Source organism: Alosa pseudoharengus, unplaced genomic scaffold (genome assembly GCF_046254945.1).
Source record: "Alosa pseudoharengus isolate Yale_2024_CS ecotype anadromous, Long Island Sound unplaced genomic scaffold, YU_APseudo_1.1 YU_APseudo_1.1_scf_17, whole genome shotgun sequence".
NCBI classification, from domain to species: Eukaryota; Metazoa; Chordata; class Actinopteri; order Clupeiformes; family Clupeidae; genus Alosa; species Alosa pseudoharengus.
Window position 1 is genome coordinate 35,968,480 of NW_027468640.1, and position 23,692 is coordinate 35,992,171.

Below are 23,692 nucleotides of genomic sequence, written 5' to 3' on the forward strand. Positions count from 1 at the left end.
CAGGCCATAACGTGAGGTACAAGGTAATGGAGCCTTTCATACATTGTTGTGTTTCTTTAGAAATAAACAATGGAAAAATAGAGTCTTTAAATGCATCAGATGTAAAGTTATATGTTGACAAAGTGTCAAAATGAATGGGGTTCAATGGAATGCTAGCAGTAGGTGATGGCTTGTTAGCCTATGGAATCTCCCATAGGGGGTACGCTTTCCAGATGTTCGCTTACCCCCTTGCTGCAAACAAGTGCAAGTGTGGTTTGAGGTCTTCCTGAACATTGAAGAATTCAAGAGGACAACTTTTTCACAGTGCGGCCTCCTGTGAAAAAATCCCTGAGATTGGATTGATCGGAAATGGGTTCAGATGATATCATCCGACCATGACTTCCCATTGGTTAACGGACTGAAAGAGAACAGTTATGGGTTCAATGCCATGGCTGCCAAGACAGACAACATTAGCTTACTACAGTAGATTGAGGATTCAATTATGGCTACATTTTTACATATATATGTGTGTGTGTGTGTGTGTGCGCATGTGTTTATGTTTACAAGAAAGAGTGTGTGAGACAGCATCATCCTCTACCAGCAACCCTTCGCTCAACACCACCATCTACAGGCCGATAGGTGTACAGTCACTAAATGTACACATAAATTAATTTATTTTAAAGCCCCCCATGGATGAAATTCCACGAAACTTGGCATACACCCAGAGAATGTCAGGTTAATCATACACATGAAATTTGGTGCAGTTCTGAACATCTCATCTGAAGATAGGGGCATATAAAGCAGTATAATATTGCATTTTCATTTTTTACTGGGGGGTGGGGGTGCAAAGTTGATGCGGGCCCTTGAGACCAACATACCGTAACATTTTTTGTCATCCTCGGTGCCACGGTTCAGGTTGGGGTAGAGACTGCATGTCTCTCTGAGAGTGTGTGCATGTGTGACCTACATGGACCACAGGGTTCCATGTAGCATGTAGTGCTTAAATGAAAATGACCACTAGATAGCCTTTAGGGTATCTATTAAGTGGACATAATTACTTTTGTGCATAAAAAGCAGTTCTGTGAGACCGGCATTGCCCTTTCACAGGACAGATTTAAGCTTGGTGGAACAAGCTTTTAGGCACCGGTTAAATAAAATGATTTGTGAATGAATATTTAAAATCTCAAAAATGTAAAAGCACTGTTGATGTTAGGCTGCTCAGCATTACAATAACAAGAACAAAAAAAGGTTCTGGTAGAATTAATATTTAATGAATCATTATGACGTAATAAAACATTCTGAACATCTGCAAAAGGGGACTCAAAAGAAAATGAATTTACAGAAAAAATCCTTAATATATTTTTTTAAATAAACATATACATTACACACCAGCATCACAAGCTGCACACCAAAAATATTACTAAATATCATAAATATATGTTTTATAACCCGAAAAATAAAAATCAGTATGGTTTCATGCCAACGGCTGTATAGAGGGCCAAACAGCACATACATACACACGCCCACACGCAGACACACACTCACGCAAAAGTGCATTCTCACAATAAAATAAAAATAAAATAAAATCATAAACATGCAGAGCTGCACTAAAACCAGGAAAAAGTTAAACGTTTTTTTTTTTTCAAGCTCAAGCAGCGCTCCTTCACTCCTAGCTGAAATATAGAATATCATATAGAATCAACATAATCATTGTCATAATAGCTTTCCTCTCATTTTACAATATGTACAAATTAATGCATATCTCTCTGACACATGCAAGCAAGCACAAACACTATTTGTTTAAGATGCAATTGTGTGCTGTGCTTTTTGCCATGTCGCACCAGAAATGATTAGAGCACACATCGATACACATGTACACATATGCACATGCACCCTCACACACACACAAATTACTCAAACAATGAATCACATATTTACTATTAAATCAGCCATAAGAAATTACAATGTAGCCGGACCACTATAAAGCCAGAGAATGAGGATGTGAGCGAAAGTGTGTGTGTGTGTGTGTGTGTGTTTATGTGAGGGTGTCTTGCTATGTGCATTTATGTGTACTGTACTGTATATGTGTCTTCTTGTGTATGCAAACTCGTTAGTGGACAGAGCAAAATAACCTGAAGGCACTGCACTTTATAGGACACTCATACAAGCTCTGCTCACTTTGGGCTATCTATCTGTGTGTGTGTGTGTGTGTGTTTGTGTGTGTGTGTGTGTGTGTGTGTGTGTGTGCCTTTGTCTCTCTCTTTGTATGTGTAGGGGCTCCCCCTGAGCTCAAAGTGCTGAAACAAACTCTCATTGTAAAACTTTGTCACTCATGCACACAAACAAACACACCGGTCATTCCAGCCTGGGCAGTTAGTGCATCTGCAACCCAGTGACAGGGAGCAAAAGCAACAAGGCTTCTCTCTTCCTCACTCTCTTTTCTCTGTCCCCCTTTTCTTTTAAGACTTGTTTTTTCCTTTCTCTCTCTCTCTCACTCACACTATCAATTTACCCCCTCCCCCACCAGACAGAGGGAAGTAAACAAAACACGGAGTTAGAAAACATGCCTCATATTTCTCCATAAATAAGACAATATTAAAGACATCAAGAAATTCATCACCTTCAGAATATATACGCATCAAGTAGAATATATATATATGTTGGATGGGTATATATATATTTATGTATATATATATATATATATATATATATATATATATATATATATATATATATGTTTTTATAGAGGTTTCGTAAGATTTGTATACTTTAAAAGTACAATACATTCTGTGAAAAGCTGCGATGGAAAGAAATAAATCACAAAGTCCAAACAAGTCTGAGCAAGTAAAGCGATAGTCTACAGTCTCTTTCTCTTTTGTCTTTTGTTTTCCTCACTCCCCTGTTTCCGACAATGAAAATCTCAGTAAGGCTCGGGGTCAACTTCCCCCCACGGTCCTCCCTCCCTGTCTTTCTCTCACACACACTCTTTCAGTCAGTCTTCGTCATCTCTGCGCTTGTCTTTTGTTGTCTCTCTCGCAGTTCTCTCCCTCTCCCAGTTCATCCTCCCATTCAGCATCTCCGGGGAGAAACCGCACAAGAGAAGGCAAAGCCACAAGCAAGGGCATGAGGGAGAGGCAGGGCAGGCCAGGGTTGGGCTGGGCTGGGCTGGGCTGTGTAAAGATGGAGAGATGCAGAGAAGAGGGTAGGAAGAGAGGGATGAGGACAGCTCCTCTCTTTTGGCATGCAGAGCTGCTGAAGTCAGACAGGAAGGGAAGAAAGAGTCCAGCAGGTGGAAGAGTGCTAGTGGTCATCCCTCGCTTTTCCTTTTGGTGAAAGGAGGGGATGGAGCTGTTCCTATGTGTATGCGTATGTGTGTGTAGAGGTGTCAAGGAGTGCATCTTATGTGTTTGTGCAAACATTTTCAAAAATGTGTGTCCAAGTGTAATGTGTGCTAAGGTGTAAACCATATTGTCAGTAAATAGATACACTTGTAAGGGTGTGTAAAGATGTATTTGCTTATGTGTGGGTGTATGTGTGTAAAGGTGCATTCACGTGTGTGTGTGTGTGTGTGTGTGTTTGTGTGGGCTCATGTGAGACTTAGGTTGTAAGGCCCCTCCTCTCAAGCTCCTTGCTTTGCTTCAATTCCTTAATTCTGCAAAAGACAAACATACATTTGTTTTGTATTATGGACATTGATATATTTGAATGTTTGCGTGCCTGTATGCATATATAGTTCTTTCTACCTTTTATCAATTAAGCTGTGCATGCATATACATAAGTAACTGTGTGTGTGTGTGTGCGTGCGTGCGTAAGTGTGCAAATGTGTAAGTGTGTGTGTGTGTGTGTGTGTGTGTGTGTGTGTGTGTGTGTGCGTGCGTAAGTGTGCAAATGTGTAAGTGTGTGTGTGTGTGTGTGTGCGTCCGTAAGTGTGCAAGTGTGTAAGTGTGTGTGTGTGCGTGTGTGCGTAAGTGTGCAAATGTGTAAGTGTGTGTGTGTGCGTAAGTGTGCAAATGTGTAAGTGTGTGTGTGCGCGTAAGTGTGCAAATGTGTAAGTGTGTGTGTGTGTGCGTAAGTGTGTAAATGTGTAAGTGTGTGTGTGTGTGTGTGTGCGTAAGTGTGCAAATGTGTAAGGTAAGTGTGTGTGTGTGTGTGTAATGTATTACCTGTGCCTGCAGCGTCTGAAGAACCTCATGATCTTCCGTGCTGCCTGATCCTGCTTCTTAGTCAGAAATGTGCCTCTGAGAGACAGTGAGAGTGAGAGAGACAGTGAGTGAGGAAGGAAGAAAGTGTGTGTGTGTATGTGTGTGTGTGTGTGTGTGTGTGTGTGTGTGTATGTATGTGTGTGTGTGCGTGTGTGTAGGGGGCCCTTACTTCATCTTTGGGTTGAGGGGCCCGGCCCCCCGGGGCCCCTGCTTGAGGCGCTCGTACTCCTTGTAGCTGCGGTAGTACTGCTGGATGAGCACGGCGGCGCGCCGGCTCTGCTGGAACTTCTTCTGCTCGTAGTAGCTGCGGAATTTACTCTGGATCAAGATGGCCGCCTGTGTCATCTTCTTGTACAGCGCATACTGAGGAAGCGGAGGAGGAGGAGGAGGAGGAGGAGCAGTGAGTATTCCATATGCACTCGTCCACAGCACGCATATGACCACTTATACACATACACACATACATACATACATACATACATACAGTAGAGTACAGTACAGTACAGGCCAAAAGTTTGGACAGACCTTCTCATTCAATGTGTTTCCTTTATTTTCATGACTATTTACATTGTAGATTCATCAAAACTAATAATGAACACATACTCAGTGTGACTGAAAACAAACAAATTTAATACCATTCAGCAAGCCATAACTTGACAAATATTCATCTGTAGGCCAAATAATTTTGCATTCATTCATAGTTTTGATGCCTTCAGTGAGAATCTACAATGTAAATAGTCATGAAAATAAAGAAAACGCATTGAAATGAGAAGGTTGGAGGAGAAATTTTGGCCTGTACTGTACACACATACACAGACACACACATTCCTCATGTTACTCACGCCCACAAAAATAAACAAACGGACATATAGGTCACAACAAAGACTGCTTCCTCACATACATGCTTGTAAGACATAATGACACTTATATATATGAATATACACAGTAAGCAAACAGCCTATACACAAGCATCTGAGGGAAGACCCTTTACATCCTTTATAAACCATGCACACCGCTACAGAGATCACACACACCACAGGACAGACACCCAGGGCCAGATGGACGTACATTTGCCAACGTAGTGTTATCAGCGCCATGGCCAAACCGCAGATAGCGAACGCCGTGATAGCCAAGTGTACGTGGTATTTATCAAACTTTCAGTTCATTGGGTAACCTGCGCCTTTCTCTGCCTTTCTCCTCCCCCTACCGCAATTTACAACTAAGTCCACAACTGAACGGCATAGCCTACATACAAGTGCAGTTGCATGAAGTTAACTGATGGCAACATTAGAATCAAACGTTTAGCAATCATAAAAGTAAAAGTAAGACATTTGAAAGGCCATCGAAAGTTAAGGTTGCTTTTGATAAAGTGCAAAGACGCAATACTGGTGCTCTGAATAGCGATTCTGTTGTCTTTGAAAGTTCCTCTTATTGACGCATTTAACTGTAATTTGGATTAACACCTGCTTTTACCAGGCGCTAATATTTCACCGCAAAACAGACATGCACTTTCATTGGCAGTTTGTGCAATTGGGGAAATACGTAATTAGCCCCATTTTATGCTTCTCCTCCCATCTTTTAACACAAAACTCCCACTTTCCCCTGAGCTACTAAAGAGTGTGTGTGTGTGTGTGTGTGTATGTGTGTGTGTGTGTATGCGTGCGTGCGTGTGTGTGTGTGTGTGTGAATACAAACAGAGAAAGCAATAGTTAGCAGCTATGAGCAGTTACACTTTACCTTCAGTGCTATCCATGTTAGCTAGCAAGAGGATTTAAAAAGAGGCAGACAATGACATGGAGAGAGAGCACGTTGTGAAGACGTGAAGAAAAGAACGAGTGCACACAGTGAAAGGGTGGGAGGAGGAGGAAACAGAAAAGCAGGATGTAGGAGAGAAAGACAATGATAAAGACATCACATATTAGTGTGGGTTAGTTGATACAAATACTGACAGAGCACAACAGGCCTTAACCACACCCTCACAGCAAACAAACATCACTGAAACTTTATAGTATTGCATTAATATGTGCTTCTTCATAAAATCTAAATACATAGTGAACGTGTGTGCATGTGTGTCTGTATGCATGTGTGTGTGTGTGTGTGTGTGTGCGCGCGCGCATGTGTATCTGTATGTGTATGTGTCTGTGTGTATACCTGCTTGTATTTCCTGTAGCAACGTTGGATGACCGCTGCAGCCATGTCCTGCTGTTCCTTTAACCGTCGCCCCTAGGAAACAGTAACCATGGTAACATTTACACACAGACGTCATGGCAACGACGGCATGGAAGTACAGGGGCCTGTACTACGAAGCGGGGTTTCTGGCTTATCTGGGTAACTTCGAGAGTAACTTGATCACGTGTGGCGTAACTTCCCGATTAACCCGTACTACGAAAGGTGGATAGGTTTTAACCGAGGTATGCTGCCATGGCAATTTACGCTGCATCTCAAACCTGCTCCGACCAGGTTATGTTCTTGGTTAACCCGAGGTTTCCGTTAACCACACCCTTTATAAGTAGGCTACCACTCCTCCACTAACAATTTCTCCCGAGACATGTCGGCGTACCTGGATGATCCATACGACATTGGAGCGCAAATCGTGAGGGACTCTCTTCGCAGGGCGAGGGGTTTTAGAGACCGCCAGAAAATATATATAGCCTACCCGGACGATATTCTCTATGAAGATATAGATTGTCAGCCGAGGGAATTCGTTATCTTTGTCAGATGATCTAGGAAGACGTCTCATAGCAATGCCCGTACGTGGACATTCATGTATTCAATCGGTGATGCAAGAATAGGCTACTGTATGTCCTAAAATAAATCGGACATAGGCCTACAGTATGCTGAACATCTGAGCAAGAATAGCCTAAAATAAATCGGACATAGCCTACAGTAGGCCTAATAAATAAAAATCACCATTTTAACAAACTTGTTGAATTGAATGTCATATTACTGTACCCTGCACATAAAGGCTACACATTTCCACAGCACCAGAATCCGACCGAATGCCTCCCTCAACCCCCTCCATAATCGGCCTTCCACTATTATTTGCGATGGCCAACTCCTCTGCTACTGTAAAACACACTGGTGCCTTTCCTCCTACAGTAGTGTTCGAAGACACCTGTTTCTTGTTAGCTGTAAAACAGAGGCCAAGTGAAGGCTATAAGCTAGGCCTACATGTTTTCATAATTAAGAAATATTAATGCAAGCTATAACTATATAAACCTACTATTCTGAATAATGTTTTTGTGTTTCATTTTCACCTGCTGCCATGTGCGTTTCGCAATGGTGTTGCATCTGAAATGTTTACAGGATTAGGCATACACTAAATCAGTCAATGGGGGCTATTTAAACATTCAATTATCCTTATTACTGTAATCTATATGCCCACTTCTGAATTGGGTTGCATCTGTAGGCCTTTCTATGAACTCAAATTAGGCTATTTAATTATTTCAACTCATTTCAGACTTCAGTAAGCTACTAATCCTCCGTAACACATATTTGAAGAACATGTGGGAATAAAACTTTACTTTTAGGCATTTAGACTACCCGATCTGTAATACGTTGCCAACAGCCTTGCTTTGCTCACTGCCGACGTACTCATCCATAAAATAAGGTGATCGCGTCATCATTGAAAGTGGTGACTTGCGCTGCAACCCGCCCCTTTTATGTGAACGCGCACAGGTTAACCCCGGCTCAACAAATCAACTTCATAATCAGCGTCGTAGTACCGATTAACACCACTTAAGATAACCAGGTTTTGTCAACCCTGGTTTAACAAAGTAACCCTGGGTTACATCTGGGTAGGTTAAGCTCCCTTCGTAGTACAGGCCCCTGGATACCAAACAGAGCAGACAGAAATGTTTACATGGATTTGGAATGGACAGCATTGTAGCCTAGTGTGTATGTGTCTGTGTTTTGGCACAGACAAACTGGACAAGAACAGTGCGACAAGAACGTCATGGGGAAATCTTCTCTGTGTTTGTGTCTACCTGGCATTAGGACTCTAGAAAACAAAAAGACAGCAATGGTGTGCATGCCACAGAACTGATGTCAGTGAAGCGTGCGTGCTCGTTTCCTGTTCCCTAGTGCAAGATGTTCGGATTAAGTTAATTCAATTTAATGAGCTAATTAGCTGGTCACCTTCATTGAGGTAAAACTTTAATAAGTCAGATCCTGCTGCACTTAATTCCCATATTGGCATGGCATGGCATGGCATTGCGTGACCCACATTTCACAAGGCAAAGTCACTGCACTGTGCATATCTGTTACTACTGTATATCAGACACAGACATTTTGCTGTTTCAAAACAGAACTATGCCAGTTTTGGTCTAGAACTAGCGAGCTAGCTACCTAAAATATGCAAACACCACCCTGACCCTTTTTGTATTGCTAAGAGCATGCTAATTGCTAACTGGTGTCTTTTGGTGATACAGTCCACAACATTGTGCTGTGGAAGGTTTTCTTTAATTTTTGATGTGTGTTAAAAGTGATTTAAAAAAAATAATCTAGACATTCTTTCTATGATCTCAGAAAGCTGCAAACTTGTTTCTTGTGTGTGTGTGTGTGTGTGTGTGTGAATGTTCGAGTGTGTATGCATACGTGTAGGTGTATGATAAAAGAGTGACTGTGTGTGTTTAAATATGTGTGTGTGTAAGAGTGTGTGTGCGTGCGTTGAGACCTTGTATCTGCGGAAGGCGTTCTGGATGATGCGGGCGGCCTCATACAGCTCCCTCTGCTCGCTGTCCGTCAGGGTCAGCAGGGCGAAGTCGCGTTCCATCCTCCCGTTGGCCGAGGCGTTGAGGAACTCTGCCCAGGCCGCGCTGCTGGGAGGCCGGAGCCGCTGCAGAGCCAGGGCACTGAGTGGAGAGGGCGGCGTCTGCGGGGAGCGCGACACACACCTGAAACACACACACACACACAATCTGTCATTATACAGTTTTAATACATGTGGATTATTTGATTTGGGTTTAGTTTCATGTCCATCAAAACACACACAAACAGATTCAAAAACAGTTTTAAACCCAGCGCAAAGTGACCCTCACACACGGTCACTTAGTGACTGAGCCCTTCTGTGTCGGACTGTATGCACTTTTTCCCATTTTACCTCATTGTCACTTTAAAACATGCACTGGAGAATGTATGTGAATGTATGTGGGGATAATGGGAGGGTAGAGAGGGGGGCTGTCTGTGCACAGCTGGACATGTATCGTAACACCCACAATTATCACCACTTTTGTTCGGAAATTCTAAAATGATGTTTTTTAACACTTCAAAATAACATTTGCTAAATAAAACTTATATTTTTCAGTAGCCATAGGTGTGTAGATTTTAACACTGGTTTGGTTCTTAACGGGAGCATTTACTGCCTGAAATATCCGATTTTGTTTACCACGCATAGTGCTGGCCTGATGGGTCGCCTATTTACGCCGTTTCAACGGCACATGAACGGTTAACCGAGAATTCTCGTCATGAAATTAAAATTCCACTGGAGCTCCAAGCGGATGTGTACAGCCTTACAACACTGTTTACAGCTCTTCGAGTCACGGTAAAATGTAATTTTTGGTACATAGCTAATTTAGATACACCTATGGTGTGGGTGGTTGCGTTTCTTTAGGAATCCGCCGTCTTGGTTTGTATAGAAATGGATATTAAGTGACACATACACGCAAGACGGCGGAAATATGGGACCGACGGTAATAGGGGGAGTTCCGATATGTTTTGTGTTGTCTTATTTTAGAACTCTATTTTTTTAATCTATCAGCACCAAGGGGACTGCCATCCATTTTCGTTGTATTCTGTGCAATGACCTTAAAGAATTCTATTCTATTCTATCTGGAGAGAGAGAGAGTTGAATACATGTGTGTGTAGAAGACACTAAACCTGGAATCTGATTGATTGTGAGAGAGTACCTGGGAGGGGACAGAGCAGGGATTGTATCCACTGTGTCCAGGTAAGTGGCCAACCAGGGCATGGTGTCGTGGATGGCGGCCGAGTTGTCCCGCCTCTCCCTCAGCGGGGACTCGGCCCCTCGAGGAAACTCTTCCTGTTTAATGCGCTCAGGTGTAGCCTCGATGATCTGCTCCGCCAGTGTTGCCATGTCAACCTGGAATGTCAACACCAGGAGTTGGAGCGTTACAAGACATGTCACGAGTGAAACAAGCAGTAAACACCAACAAGGATGACGTTTTAAAAAGAGGGGAGGGGAAGAGCAAGTAGAGATGCGTACAAGCCATTTCAAGAAAAATAAAAACAAATAAATGAAAATGCATCTTTCAAGAACTGAGATATATTTTTAGGAGTTAATCAATGGCTGGGGTGTATCTTGAAACTTACCAGTAATACTTAGTATGAGTTCCAAGTCACTGTAACCCTTTTTTGTTTTAGTGTGTCTGTTGTCCTCACCTGCAGTACTTCTGCGGGCAGGTATTCCTCATTCTCCACATTCTCGCTGTAATTCAGCAACTCCGCCTCGAACTCCGAGTGTGCGTGCGCCGTGAACGGCGAGTGTGCGTGCGCCCGCGACGGCGGCGAGCGGGACACTGCGGGCGGCGGTGGGGACAGCGGGCAGGCCGGCTCGTAGTCCATGAGGAAGAAGCCGCCGCCAGCGCCAACGCCGCTCCTGGGACCCGGGGGCCGCCCGTGGGCCAAGCCTCGAACCCCCCCACCACCGTACGCCTGCGCCCAGCCCAGCGGCAGGGAGGAGGGCAGGGGGGAGAAGGGGAGCGAGGAGGAGGAGGAGGAGGAGGAGGCGGAGGAGGGGGAGGAGGGCGCTGACGTGTCCATGGGGTCCGGCGGGCTCTCCGGCGGGGAGCCGAGTGGCACGGAGCCGCTGGAGTACGCTGAGCTTGGGGAGGGGGAGGTAGGGTCACTGGGAGACGGGACGCTGCTGGACGAGCTGAGACCTGAGGGGGCAGACACAGAGAGAGACAGAGAGGAATATGACTTACAGTTGTCTTGCACACCTCTCTACTACACACATGTTGTACTTCTATGTGCTGTGCCTGTTGTCAGGGAATAAAGGGAAAAAACATCTAGCTAAGTTCCCTGTAATCACTGTAGGCTTGGAAAGTCGCTAAGTAACTTTCTCAATGTTACCTTGTTACCCTTTCTACAAATTATTGTGGAGATTATTGAGGAAGCCCCACATTGCTTCTTCTTTTTTTAAATATAAAAGGCGGGTGCCAAGGCTTTTTTTAAGAGTGGCTGCGCGGTCTTTAGCACCATGGGTGTTTCTGCAAAAAGGCAGACGATGCTGAGAAAAAGGAAGTAAAGTTTGTCACAGGCATAGACCATCTACACACCCTGCTATTACTTCTCACCACTGGGTTTCAGTGTTTATAGTTAAAGGAATAGTGAGTGATCCTAAGCTAACACACTTCAGTGTCTCATTCAGCAAATATCTCCTCAAGATCTGCTAGTAGTCAATCCCTTGAGCACACTGAAAAATGCTCTGGCTCCGTAAACTGAAAACAAAACTAAACACAGACTGCACATCCACTCACAAAACACTATTGCAGTAAATTAGACACAGATGGCATTAGTTCGCACCCACAATGGGCATTGAAGGGAGAGGTCTATTTGTTTGGCTGTTGAGTTCAAACAAAGTCCTTATAAAAAAGTTTCACCGCTCGGCGGCCATCTTGGTAACGGCTTCAGGCAGTTATTTTGACCAGCTATTTCGGAATATTACGTCAATCATAACATTTCCAACAATGTGGTTGGTTACTTACATCACAGGAAGGGGCGGTATATGTGTGTATATTATGTATGTATATTATGTGTATACGACAATACAACCCAACTAACCCAATACATTGTTATGGAGCATTCTTTGAGTGCTGTGTCTCCTCATTATAAAGTCTCTGGTTCAAATATCAACAATCTTTCACCAGTATCACTAACCCCATCTTTAACCTAGAAAATTACCTCAGCTGAAGCTAGTATGGGAACATTTGTGTAAGGCTTGCTGCTGCAAATTTCACACAGTAAACAAATCCCAGTTAATCCACCTCTCTCCATAATTCATGGATTCACTATTATGTTGTTGAATTAGGAATTTTCTGACAAACTATTTCACTAACACAAGATGATAATGATGCACTATGAGAAATGTGTTGAGGGCAATCTTTTGCAGGGAATATCTAAGCGGCAACATTCAATACAGAACAATGAAGCCAACAGAGAAGTTCCAAAACCTGCAGTACCTTGAACGTCGATCAGTCAATTGTCACAGACAACCCCCCCCCCCCCCATGTTAAAATGTCCAAATTCACAGCACAAGTATGTGAATACTATGGTAGCAAAACCTAGTTTCCCTGTACATTCCATATAAATGTTAATATGAATAAGCTGAAAGAGAATCGTAAAAAAGACAGCAAACCAATTGCATCACTTACGGCTGCGTTTGGTGTGTAAATACAATCTGTTAGACTTTGAATTGCTTTTTCTGAAAATTTCCATAAGTTAACGGGAAATATACACTGTACAATCTTATCTAATAATACAGTTATTGTAACAAACAGTCTGTTGTGATTTAGGAATTGTCTGTCAGCTCGTAAGCGTACACCCCTTTTCTCCTTTCTTCCAAAGTCCTGTAACATCCTACTGCTCTTTGGATCTACACTGAGCTCATACATGGCCAACTTGGAATCCAGCTGACGGAAATCCATTGCAGAGACGGAGAACTTTAATCACCATTGTGTTCTCTCTCTTTGTGTGTGTGTGTGTGTGTGTGTCTCGGCTCTGCACTGAACAGCCTAGGCTTGGTTTGAAGCTGTATGAAGTTGTATGTTGCCGGTGTGAGTGAGTATGAATGTGTGTATGTGCGTGCGTGCGTGCTAAAATCACACAAAACCCAAAATTGACTGGGTACTGGTTCAAAAAAATAAAGCATGAAGGTATGGAATGAAATGCACATCCTATAGTTCCCATAAGATGTTTCCATGAGTTTTTATTTTTTATTTTTTACAGTTACGTTAGAAGTATGAAGAGCCAATGGGCTCAAAACATCACTCTCTAATCTATAATAATAATAATAATAATAATAATAATAAATCATCCATTGGGAGTATATGGTGTGAGATGCATTCAACACCTTCCTCCTGTGTGTTCACACACACTGCTCACCTGTGTCTGGGCTCGTGGAGAGCGGTGAGGGCGGCAGCTGTGGTGGCGTAGCCGGCACTTGGTGTGTGTGCGTGCTCATGGCGAGCTCCGGCTGGTGTGCCTGTTCCTCGGACGCCTGCTGCACGGGTCCCGGCGCTGGCGCCATAGCGCTGGCGTCGGCCTGTGCCCGCTGGGTGTGCGCGTGCAGCTCCTCCAGACAGCGGGCGAGGCGCGTGTGCCCGCGCGAGCGCGCCACGGCCAGTGGCAGGCGGCCCAGCGAGTCGGGGATGCCCAGCGCCACGGAGCTCCAGCGGTAGAGCAGCACCGCCGCCGCCTGGTGGCCCAGAGCACACGCCCACATCTACAGGGGAGACGGGAGAGGAGGACCAGGAGGAGGAGAGGAGGAGAGAGCGTGGGGGTGGAGGAGATGGATGAAAAGCAAAGAAACAATGAGTGAATGTGTCAATGTTGTGCATCCATTTTACTGTGTTTATGTGTGTGTGTTTGTGTCTGTCATGTTGTTCTTACCAGAGGCGTGCAGGAGAAGTGATCGACATTCAGAGGGTCTACTTCCTGTTCTAGATCCAGGCTGTCGGAGTTCACACTCCTGAGGAGAGATGAAGAATTTCAGTCACACCCCAATAATCACTGCCTTATCCCAGGCATTTCATTAATAAGTCATTTCCATTTCAGTGTGGGTAAGAGGATTTCAAGGTGGCTTGTGCAACTGTGCACTGGATGGGAGTGCATGTTGCATGCTTGCATGTGTATCATGTGCTCCACCAGAGATGTGTCTGAATGTGTCTGTGTGTGTGTGTGTGTGTGTGTGTGTGTGTGGGTGCGTGCGTGCGTTCTCTCACCTCCACTGGATGAGTGTGCGTATCAGCTGTGTGTATCCCTGTGCCGCGGCCAGGTGCAGGAGTGTCATGCCACGGTGGCGGACGGAGTGGACGAGGCGCTCACTGCCACCTCCTCCTCCTCCTCCGCCTCCCCACCTCCCTCCTGCCATCATGCGCTCACACACCCCCACGATGCGCCGCTCAAACCATGGGCCCGACTGGGAGAGAGGGACAGAAAACCAAGAGAGAAAAAGAGATCATTGAGATAATAGAGACATTTGAAGGTATATAGGTATATTATATCAACATTTTGCATGCGTATGAAGAATTGTCAAGTGGAGTTTTGACAGGTGGCCTAAGCCTTTTCTCACTGTACTGTTGTACCTCAGGGATCAATGCGTGGCCCTTTTCTCATTGTCCTCAGAACCTAAGTCTACGTCTACACCAGCGGTTCCCAAACTTTTCCCCCCGCATACCACCGCCTAAATTCCGACTTGGCTCGCGTACCCCCACCATCCGACACATAAACACATAAAAACGTAACTCATTCTATACTCGGCTCGCGTACCCCCCCCCCCCCCCAGTTAAAAAGTTATGAAAAGTAGCCTGCATAGTAGCCTAACTACATCCACATACAATATCTTATACTGTAATAGGCCTACAACGCCTGACAAGGATGCATTCGTTTAGGCTATACAGCCTAGAAAGGCTTAACTTAGGCTACCTTTAGTTTGTTAAATGTAAAGCCTAGCTTAATGTTACCTTTCTTGCCCATTTGAAATAACTCCTAGCTTTGCTCCTTCCCTCCTTTCTGTTTTTGTTGTTTTCAAAAACCTGTTATATCCGCGAAACTTTCCCCCCACGGACCACAGACCATCCAACACATTCAAAAGTAACGCATTCTAGCTATTCCAGGCGTCATGTTTAATAAGCTGCTCTTTTTTGATGAACACATACAGAGTTTATAAATGATATCCTTTAATTTCATGTTTCCATATCATTATGACCTGATTCGAAATTATGTATTTATTCATGAATTAATTACAAAAGATTTAAAATTTTCATTTTACACCTGTCCGCCATAGCCCTTTTCATCTCGGGTACCCCCTAGAAGCAGCTCGCGTACCACCGGGGGTACGCGTACCACAGTTTGGGAATCCCTGGTCTACACGAAACCAACAGGTGTATTTTTTCTTACCGCTTTCACACCTTTAACGATAGTGGTAAAGAAAAAACTTGCGTGCACACACAAGAGGTGAAAGCGGCTAAAAGTGCTGTAGGCTAGTGCATATGCCAGACCAGTTGATGGTACTGTGACGGCCGTGCAGAGGCTTCACATTTTAATTCGCTTAGTCAAATCAGTCGCACGAAGGAGACTACAGACAATTCAGTTTTCAATTCAACTGTTAAAATAATAAAGTTCATTTCAAGGTATGTGACTGGTATGTGGAAATTGAAATGCTTTTACGTTTTGCCTTAGGTCTGGTATAGAGCATGTTACACTGGAGAAAACATTAACATGCGTTAGTCAATGGTCTGTTCTGACAAGCAGCGTGTCAGGTCGAGTGGAGTGGCTGACTTGAGAGGTGGGACTATGTCGTCATAAAATTGCCAGCTCTGCCGTCTACACGGCAAAAGTTAACCGGTTTAAAAAAAAATTAAAAAATAAAAAAACAACGTTGTGTAGACGGCCCCCTAACACAGCTTCTTCTTCCACTGCAGGATTTATGAGACAAAACATTATCCAGGGTTCCCACTAAAATTCCATGACTTTTTCCTGACTTTCCCTGAATTCCTCAACCTGAATTTTCATGATCTATGAGATAAGATTTTAGAGCAGCGTTCAAGAATCTTTTGACTTTTTTAGTGTGGAAGATGAATAAATGGGCATTGAATAAACAAAGTTGGGCTAACCATCACCACCCAAACAAGCACCAAAGCTGGGCTAACCATCACCACCCAAACAAGCACCAAAGCTGGGCTAACCATCACCACCCAAACAAGCACCAAAGTTGGGCTAACCATCACCACCCAAACAAGCACCAAAGTTGGGCTTAACCATCACCACCCAAACAAGCACCAAAGCTGAACCAGATATACACCAATTCAGCGTGGAAATATATTTGCATTAATGTATTTTGGCAAGTATATTTTAAACTGCTACAGCAAAATTCCCTGATTATTCCATGGCTTTGCCTCAAATATGATATAATTCCCTGTCAAAATGATGTTCCAGAAATTCCATGAGCCGTGGGAACCCTGATTATCTGTCCATCTGCACATCAGCCAGACCTCAGACGGATGTTTTGACATACTGGAGGTTAGAATGTAATACTGCCCTATGATTGACACATATTCATACAATAACGATAAGGCCAAACACAACAGTTTTATCGCTCTAACTAATATGAATGACAACGTCCACACCTCATACTATGATAACATAAAAAAGAACATAAAGAATGATGTGGTTGGGGATCACTTTCAGAGCGATTTGAGAACGACAGAAAGCTGAAAGTCAATCAGAGTCCATCACATTTTAGACATCCCATTCAGCATCATGAGGAGAGACTTTCCTCATCGTTGGTGTGTGGGGACAATCATATCATTACAGTCACAGATGTCTTTATGTGTTTGCATCAGTTTGCGCTTCAGCTGTTACACTTTAAAAAAGATTCCATTAGTGCAGGATGGGGAAAGAGAGCGAGAAAGAGAGAGAGTGGGAGAGAGGACAGTATTTATCCTTTTATGCCTGTGTTTGTCCTGTCTGTCTTCCTCCATCTCCAAGCCTCTCATCTGTCTGCTTCTCCTTTCCTCCTCTCCTCCTCTGCGGTCTTTCTTCTCACGTTCTCTCCTTTCACTCTCTCTGGCTGAGGAGGGCAGGCAGTTTTCCACTGAGGGTCACCCGATAGGACACATTACATTCATACCTCACACAAACTCTCTACACTCTACTCTCTCTCTCCCTCTCCCTCTCTCTCTCTCTCTCACACACACACACTTCTACTCCTGCCTTTACAGATACACAAACACTCTGAGCTCATGCACACACACAAAACATTCAAACACAGAAGAACACCGTGACCTCTTTGCACTCTCTTTCTCTGCCCCCGACTCTCTCTCCCTCACACTCCCCACACACACACACACACACATCAGATGTTCCAGCCAACCCAGCCATTTTTCCCTCCCTCTAGATTTTCCCTCTACCCCCACCCCACCCGCAACACACACACACATCACTGACCCCCCACTTCACCCCAACCCCCGCCCATGCACCCCTCTGACGCAAGAAACGCCGGCTAAAAATGTATGACACGAAAGAGGCAGGCGATACTGAGAAACCAGACAGGGAGAGATAGAGGGAGGGAGGGAGAGAGAGAGAGAGGGAGGAAAAAAGGACGGAACACCTTATGGAGGACAGCAGAGGAAATGGAGAGAACGAGACAAGAGTTAAGAAAGCCAGGAGAGTCATTAAAGGGACTTAAGAGGGTTAGATTAGCCCAGGAAGGAGACAACACACTGACCTCAACCACACACACACACGCTGACGTACAAATCACCAACAAGGTGAGCTCAACACACTGCTTTTTAATATAGAGAGAGAAAGAGAGAGAGAGAGAGAAAGAAAGAGAGAGAGGGAGGGAGGGTATCACAGAAATCACTTCCCCTCCACAGACACTCTATTTTTGCTACTCCACTTGACTGTCGAAGCAACGTCACCCAATGACATCATGCATAAAAGGGATGGAAAAGGGGAGATAAGTAAGGGGTAGGGGAGGTGCGAGGGGTGCAAGGGACAATACATCATATTATTATCCCATTTTTAATAAATAACAGTTTTCTTAGCACTGCAACAATAGACCACACTGAAGGTGGAATGTAAAAGGTTACCCAGATTTCCTCTGTTGCACTGCCTAGGTTACCCTTGTTGTGTTAGCTAGAGAACCTGCCAAGTTACCCAAGTCACCTTGACTACAAACAGGCTAGCACTTTCTGTTAGCACCCAATCTACTCTACTTTAGCATCCAACAAACTGAGTGTGTGTGTACCTGTGTATCCTCGTCAGATGTGGCGGCGGTGGGCGGCGGCGCGCTTTGCTGCACGGGCTGATGGGATAGCTGTTGGAGGCTCTGCTGCTGCTGGGTAGTGGACATTTCTGCCATCCTCCTCTCCATCTGCTCCAGGCGCTCCAGTATGGACATACGGAACTGATTATCTGTACAGAGAGAGAGAGAGTGTGAGAGAGAAAGACAGAGGGGGAGAAAGAGAAAGATTTTAGCATGATGGAACAATAAACCCCTCCATTAACAAAGGTCAGGTTTGTCCTCAATTATGAGGACTTGCCACTTGCCCTCTGCACCCCAATCCAACATTGAGTCTCCCTCTCTCTCTCTCTAACACACACTTACACACACAACAGCCCAACAACACGCAGCTTATCCAACTATGTCCAACATCATGCACAAACCCATACCCTACGGGCCTCACACTGATTAGCTCTCTCTTAACTCTCCACACTGGTCTCTAGTTTACCAGTTAATCAATGTAAAACACACACGCACACGCAGACGCACACACACACACACACCTACAATGCCTCCATCCCCGTCCCAAAGGAGGAGCTTAGAATCTTCTAGAGACCACAAACAGCTGCGTAATACAGGCAATCAGTTATTTAAAGCAGCTCATTGTGTCAATAACCGAAAGTTTTAATAAGGCACAGTCTCTCTCTTTCTCTCGCTCACGCTCTCTCTCTCTCTTTCTCTCTCTCTGTTAGAGAGAGAGAGAGAGTATTAGAGAGATTAGTGATGGCTCTCATAAATCTTATGATTGATATGCAGCCAACATTTCGCTTTTACTGCGGCCAAAGTCCCTTCCCAAACAATGTACTGAATGTTGTGAGTGCACAGACACTAGCGGGCTCACAGTCAAACACACACAAATGCGGACACTCTTATTAGGGCTGCCACAAGGTCACATCAAAATGACTCAGCGGTCGTTAAAAAGGGATCCCCACCGGTGTCTATGAGGAAGAGAGAGAGAGAGAGAGAAAGTGAGAGTGTGTGTATGTGTGTTTTTGAGTGCGTGTTAAAGAAATATTCCAGAAAAAATACTATAAGCAGTACGTATATATACTCTTTTGATCCCGTGAGGGAAGCATACAAAGTCCTCCTTCCTTATACCTGCTCAACTGGTAAAACAGTGCATCTATTCCTCTCCAGCACTGCCAACATATTTATGAACACAACTAATACATAAATGCTAATAGAGGATAACGTCAAAAACATAGTGCTACCACACATATATACAGTACATGCATATATAACTCAGAGCTTTAAAACATACTCACACACATCTATGTATCTGTCTATCTATATATATAATTAATACATAAATACAAACACCATAATTATTTATACCTCTACCTATATATCTGTAGTGCAATGTACTGTCCTTTGTCTCGTGGTTAGGTCAGTTCCATGTAGAAGAAAACCACTGGTCAAATACAAATTCAGTATGAATCAAAATGTTGCACAGGTAAGAATACATTTGGGCTTAACTGTACATACATACACATATTTCTCTCTCTTCCTCTCTATCCTGTCCGTATTCTACTCTTCCTCTCTACCCTGTTCGTATTCTACCCTTCCTCTCTACCCTGTTCGTATTCTACCCTTCCTCTCTACCCTGTTTGTATTCTACCCTTCTTCTCTATCCTGTCCATATTCTATCCTGTCCATATTCTATCCTGTCCATATTCTACCCTTCCATATTCTACCCTTCCTCTCTACCCTGTTCGTATTCTACCCTTCCTCGTCCTCACCTTTTGTCCTCTTCTCTTTTGTCCCATTGCTCTCTCTCTCCCGCTGATCTTGCAACATGGAAACTATTCCTCATGCTGAGGTATTTCTGATAGGACGAGACTGGACCGTGTGTGTGTCTCACCCCAATATAACATGACACAGTGATCCTGGAATCTCCTAGGTCAAACAGAACACCGTGCACACTCTTAGACACACACTGCAACACAGACTGCATACACACACATAGACGAACAGACACACACACACACTCACACACACGCACGCACGCACGCACGCACGCACGCACAAGTGGTCATTCCAGGGATGGAGCAGAGGGACTCTAGTTCCACTGGTGTTCGTGCGTGTTTGTGCTAGTCTGTTTCAAGCACCAGTGAGTGTGTGTGTGTCTGTGTGTGTTACCTGTATTAAACTTCCTACTACATCTGCACACATATACAGTAGACATGGTCACTCACAGACTCAAGCAAAACACAGTGCAAAAAGACCTGACAGCTCAAGTGCAGACAGAAGCACACACTCCACACAAAGTGCCTACCTACACCATCTTGGTCTCCTTCGTCCATGTTGGCAGAGCGGCCTCTGTCCAAACTATTGAGACTGTGTGTGTGTGATTTTGATTGTGAGATGATTCACTTTGGTCGCAGGTCAACCCTTCATCACTCCTGTTCTCCTTTCTTCCACGCTCTTTGTCCTCTCTCCCTGTCCCTCTCTCAATCTCTAGCTATCTCTCTCTCTATCTCTCTATTGCTCTCTCTTTCTCTCCCGCTGTCCCTCTCTCTCTCTGTCCCTTCCTCTCCTCCTCTCTCAGAAGCGCATGGCTACTTCCACCAGGGAAACTGATGCGATGTCATTAAATGAAGACGATGACATGACTCACACACACACACACACACACACACACACACACACACACACACACACACACACACACACACACACACACACACACACACACACACACACACACACACACACACACACACACACAGGATACCGCCACTCCACCAAGAATGAAAGCAAAGAGCACAGACTAGATGGACAAAGAAATAGGACAAGTCAGGACAAGGACAGACTCACACACAAACACACATACACACAAACACAAAGCTAACACTATGACACATTAGGAAATTCTATACAAAACAAACTGGGAAATCAAAAAAACTCAAAACACACACACACATACACACACTCTCCCTATATCTCTCACGTGGGATACTTGATCTGTTACTCCCACACGCGTCACGGGTAAGCTAGAAAAACCTGGTGACACCAACTGGATGAGAAAGACAGAGAGAGGTGAAAGTGAACAAGAAAGAGAGAGAGAGAGAGTGAGGAGGAGAGAAGAGTTTGCAGGCAACCAGTTGCTGAGGAGAGTAGAGGAGAGCGATATTCCAAACTGGGATCAAAGGAGGAGAGAGGCGCCACTGGAGAGGAGGAGAGACGCTGGGAGGAAAGAAGGGAATCCAGAGAATTCGGAAGAGGAGAAGACAAAGATGAACAGGAAGAAGAAGAAGAAGAAGAAGGAGTAGCTTCGGCAAAGGAGAGTTAGCAACCAAGCGACTGCTCCTCGCACAGGGGGAAGTCCCAAATGAGCAGCCTGTCTGTCTGCAAGCTCCGCATGTGTGTGAGTGTGTGTGTGTGTGACTTGGCACCCGCATTCTTGCTACCAGGGACAGCCGCTACAGCACACTGCCAGGGATGAAAGCCTGACAGGGCGTGTGCGAGAGAGAGACAAGGAGAGGGAGAGAGAGAGATAAGGAGAGGGAGAGAGAGAGACAAGGAGAGAGAGGGGGGAGGAGAGAGAGAAAGGAGGAGACAGAGGGAGGGGGAGCAGAGAGAGGCAAAGTAGAAAAGAAGAAATAAAAAAGATGAACAAGAGAGAAAGAAAGAATGTTATGAGATAGATAGATAGATAGATAGATAGATAGATAGATAGATAGATAGACAGATAAATAGATAGATAGACAGATCATGACGCCCCTCACACAAAACAAACATACATAAATACATTCAGACATAAAATCCCAGTACATATGTTAAAAACTGCCAGATCAGCCTCCCAAAACAGATAGAGAAAGAAAGAGAGAGAGAGATTGTAAAGGCATAAAAACAGATTGTGAAAGGGTAGGTCTGTGAAAGTGAGACTGTAAAGTTTGTGTAAGTGCACACACACACATATGGGGTGTCCTCTCTTTTACACACACCTCTGACACACACACACACACACAGACACAACCCCCCGCCTGGAGGTTTAAATAGGTTTAGCTGTAGGCCAAGAATAGCAACAGGCTGAGCTGAACACTTCAGCGTCTACTGGGCCTGTAGGTATGTGTGCGCACGCACGCACACTTCAAACACAGATCTGCATCCAGATGCGCAACAATAATTACTCTCCACCTTGATATTTATGTGTGCGCCTATAAAAACCAAACACATACATGCCTGTTAACACATCACATGCACACACACACACACACACACACACACACACACACACACACACACACACACACACACACACACACACATTAAGATATATAGAAGTATATACTGTAGATACACAAACAAACATACTTACAAACAAACATACATACATAGCTGTGCAAAACTTGGGGTCACTTAGAAATGTCCATTCCGCTCCATTACAGACAGAATACCAGCTGGCTGATTCTTTCCTACATGGCTCCTGCATAGTTTGGAGCTGTGCTTTTGGTCTTTGTCGTCTTTTTGGATGAATTGGCTCCAATCAAATGCCATCCACAAAGTGTAGTATAGAGTTGCAAACCAGACTGATAGCCTTCCTTTCTCAAGATTCCTTTTATCCTGTACAATGAGGTTTATGTCGTACGTCAGAAGGTTAAACCGGAAAAAACGGTCTAATCACATCCACTCGGTGAGTGATAACTTTGATTTTGACACATAGATTGTATGAATATGATAAATAAGTGTATAAAGGTGTATAAGCTATACTTAAAACAGTGGTATCTGTTTGGACCACTGACCAAGTTGGATACTCAAATCAGTGTTGATGGTTTTAATTCTCTTAATATGCTTTTGTACAAAACATTAAAGGGGTGGTTCAGGATTTTGGACATAGGACCTCATTTCCAAGTTAGCAAGTGTGATATTTATCAGTGGAGACCGTTTTCAACACGTTTCATCCAGTCCTTCTAGTTGCAGAGTTTGCAGGTACTAGGCTAGCGCAAGTCATCAGTATGGGTTAGCCTGCCACTAAAAACAGTCTTACCCACTCCACAGTACACCCGAGGCAAATAAATTATAAAGGCAGACTATGGGTTTAAGAGATTTGTATATTATCACATTTTGTTTTTATTTGCATTTTACACAACTTTTCCTGATTTGGGGTTGTATATGTTCTTTGAAAGTCCTTTGTTTCTGTCCATTTTGTGGTGGTAATGGTAATAATAATAGTAATAGTCTTTTGAAAGTTTCTTTGTTTCTGTCCATTTTGTGCCTTTAATCAAAATCATAATAGATGTTGTTCCAGATACTCAACTCTTCTAAAGAAGACAAGTTGTATTGCTTCTTTAATCAGGGCAGCAGTTTTCAGCTGTGCAAACATGCAAAAGTTTTTTTAAAGGTTTTTTAACGACCAGTTAGCCTTTTCAAATGATAAATTTGGATCAGCAGACAGAATGTTCCATTTGAAGATGTATGGTTGCTGATAATAGGCCTCTGTAAACTTTTGTAAATAATACATTTCCTAATATAAGTCATT

At 44.0% G+C, this 23,692-nt stretch overlaps 1 protein-coding gene across 2 annotated transcripts in view; it reads right to left on the reverse strand.

Moving 5' to 3' along the window:
• Positions 1–1,234: 1,234 nt before the first annotated feature.
• The window catches only part of camta2 (calmodulin binding transcription activator 2), a 42,652-nt gene continuing 20,194 nt past the window's right edge, over positions 1,235–23,692 (reverse strand). For both annotated transcript variants that reach the window (XM_076289412.1, XM_076289413.1), the window contains 11 exons: positions 18,175–18,341; positions 14,144–14,340; positions 13,812–13,890; positions 13,305–13,644; positions 10,581–11,080; positions 10,088–10,281; positions 8,857–9,076; positions 6,333–6,404; positions 4,351–4,544; positions 4,143–4,217; positions 1,235–3,631 (listed from right to left, as the gene is read on the reverse strand). In XM_076289412.1, the coding sequence (XP_076145527.1) occupies positions 3,577–3,631; positions 4,143–4,217; positions 4,351–4,544; positions 6,333–6,404; positions 8,857–9,076; positions 10,088–10,281; positions 10,581–11,080; positions 13,305–13,644; positions 13,812–13,890; positions 14,144–14,340; positions 18,175–18,341 (2,093 nt within the window). In that variant the 3' untranslated portion in view covers positions 1,235–3,576. The remainder of the gene's footprint in view (positions 3,632–4,142; positions 4,218–4,350; positions 4,545–6,332; positions 6,405–8,856; positions 9,077–10,087; positions 10,282–10,580; positions 11,081–13,304; positions 13,645–13,811; positions 13,891–14,143; positions 14,341–18,174; positions 18,342–23,692) is intronic.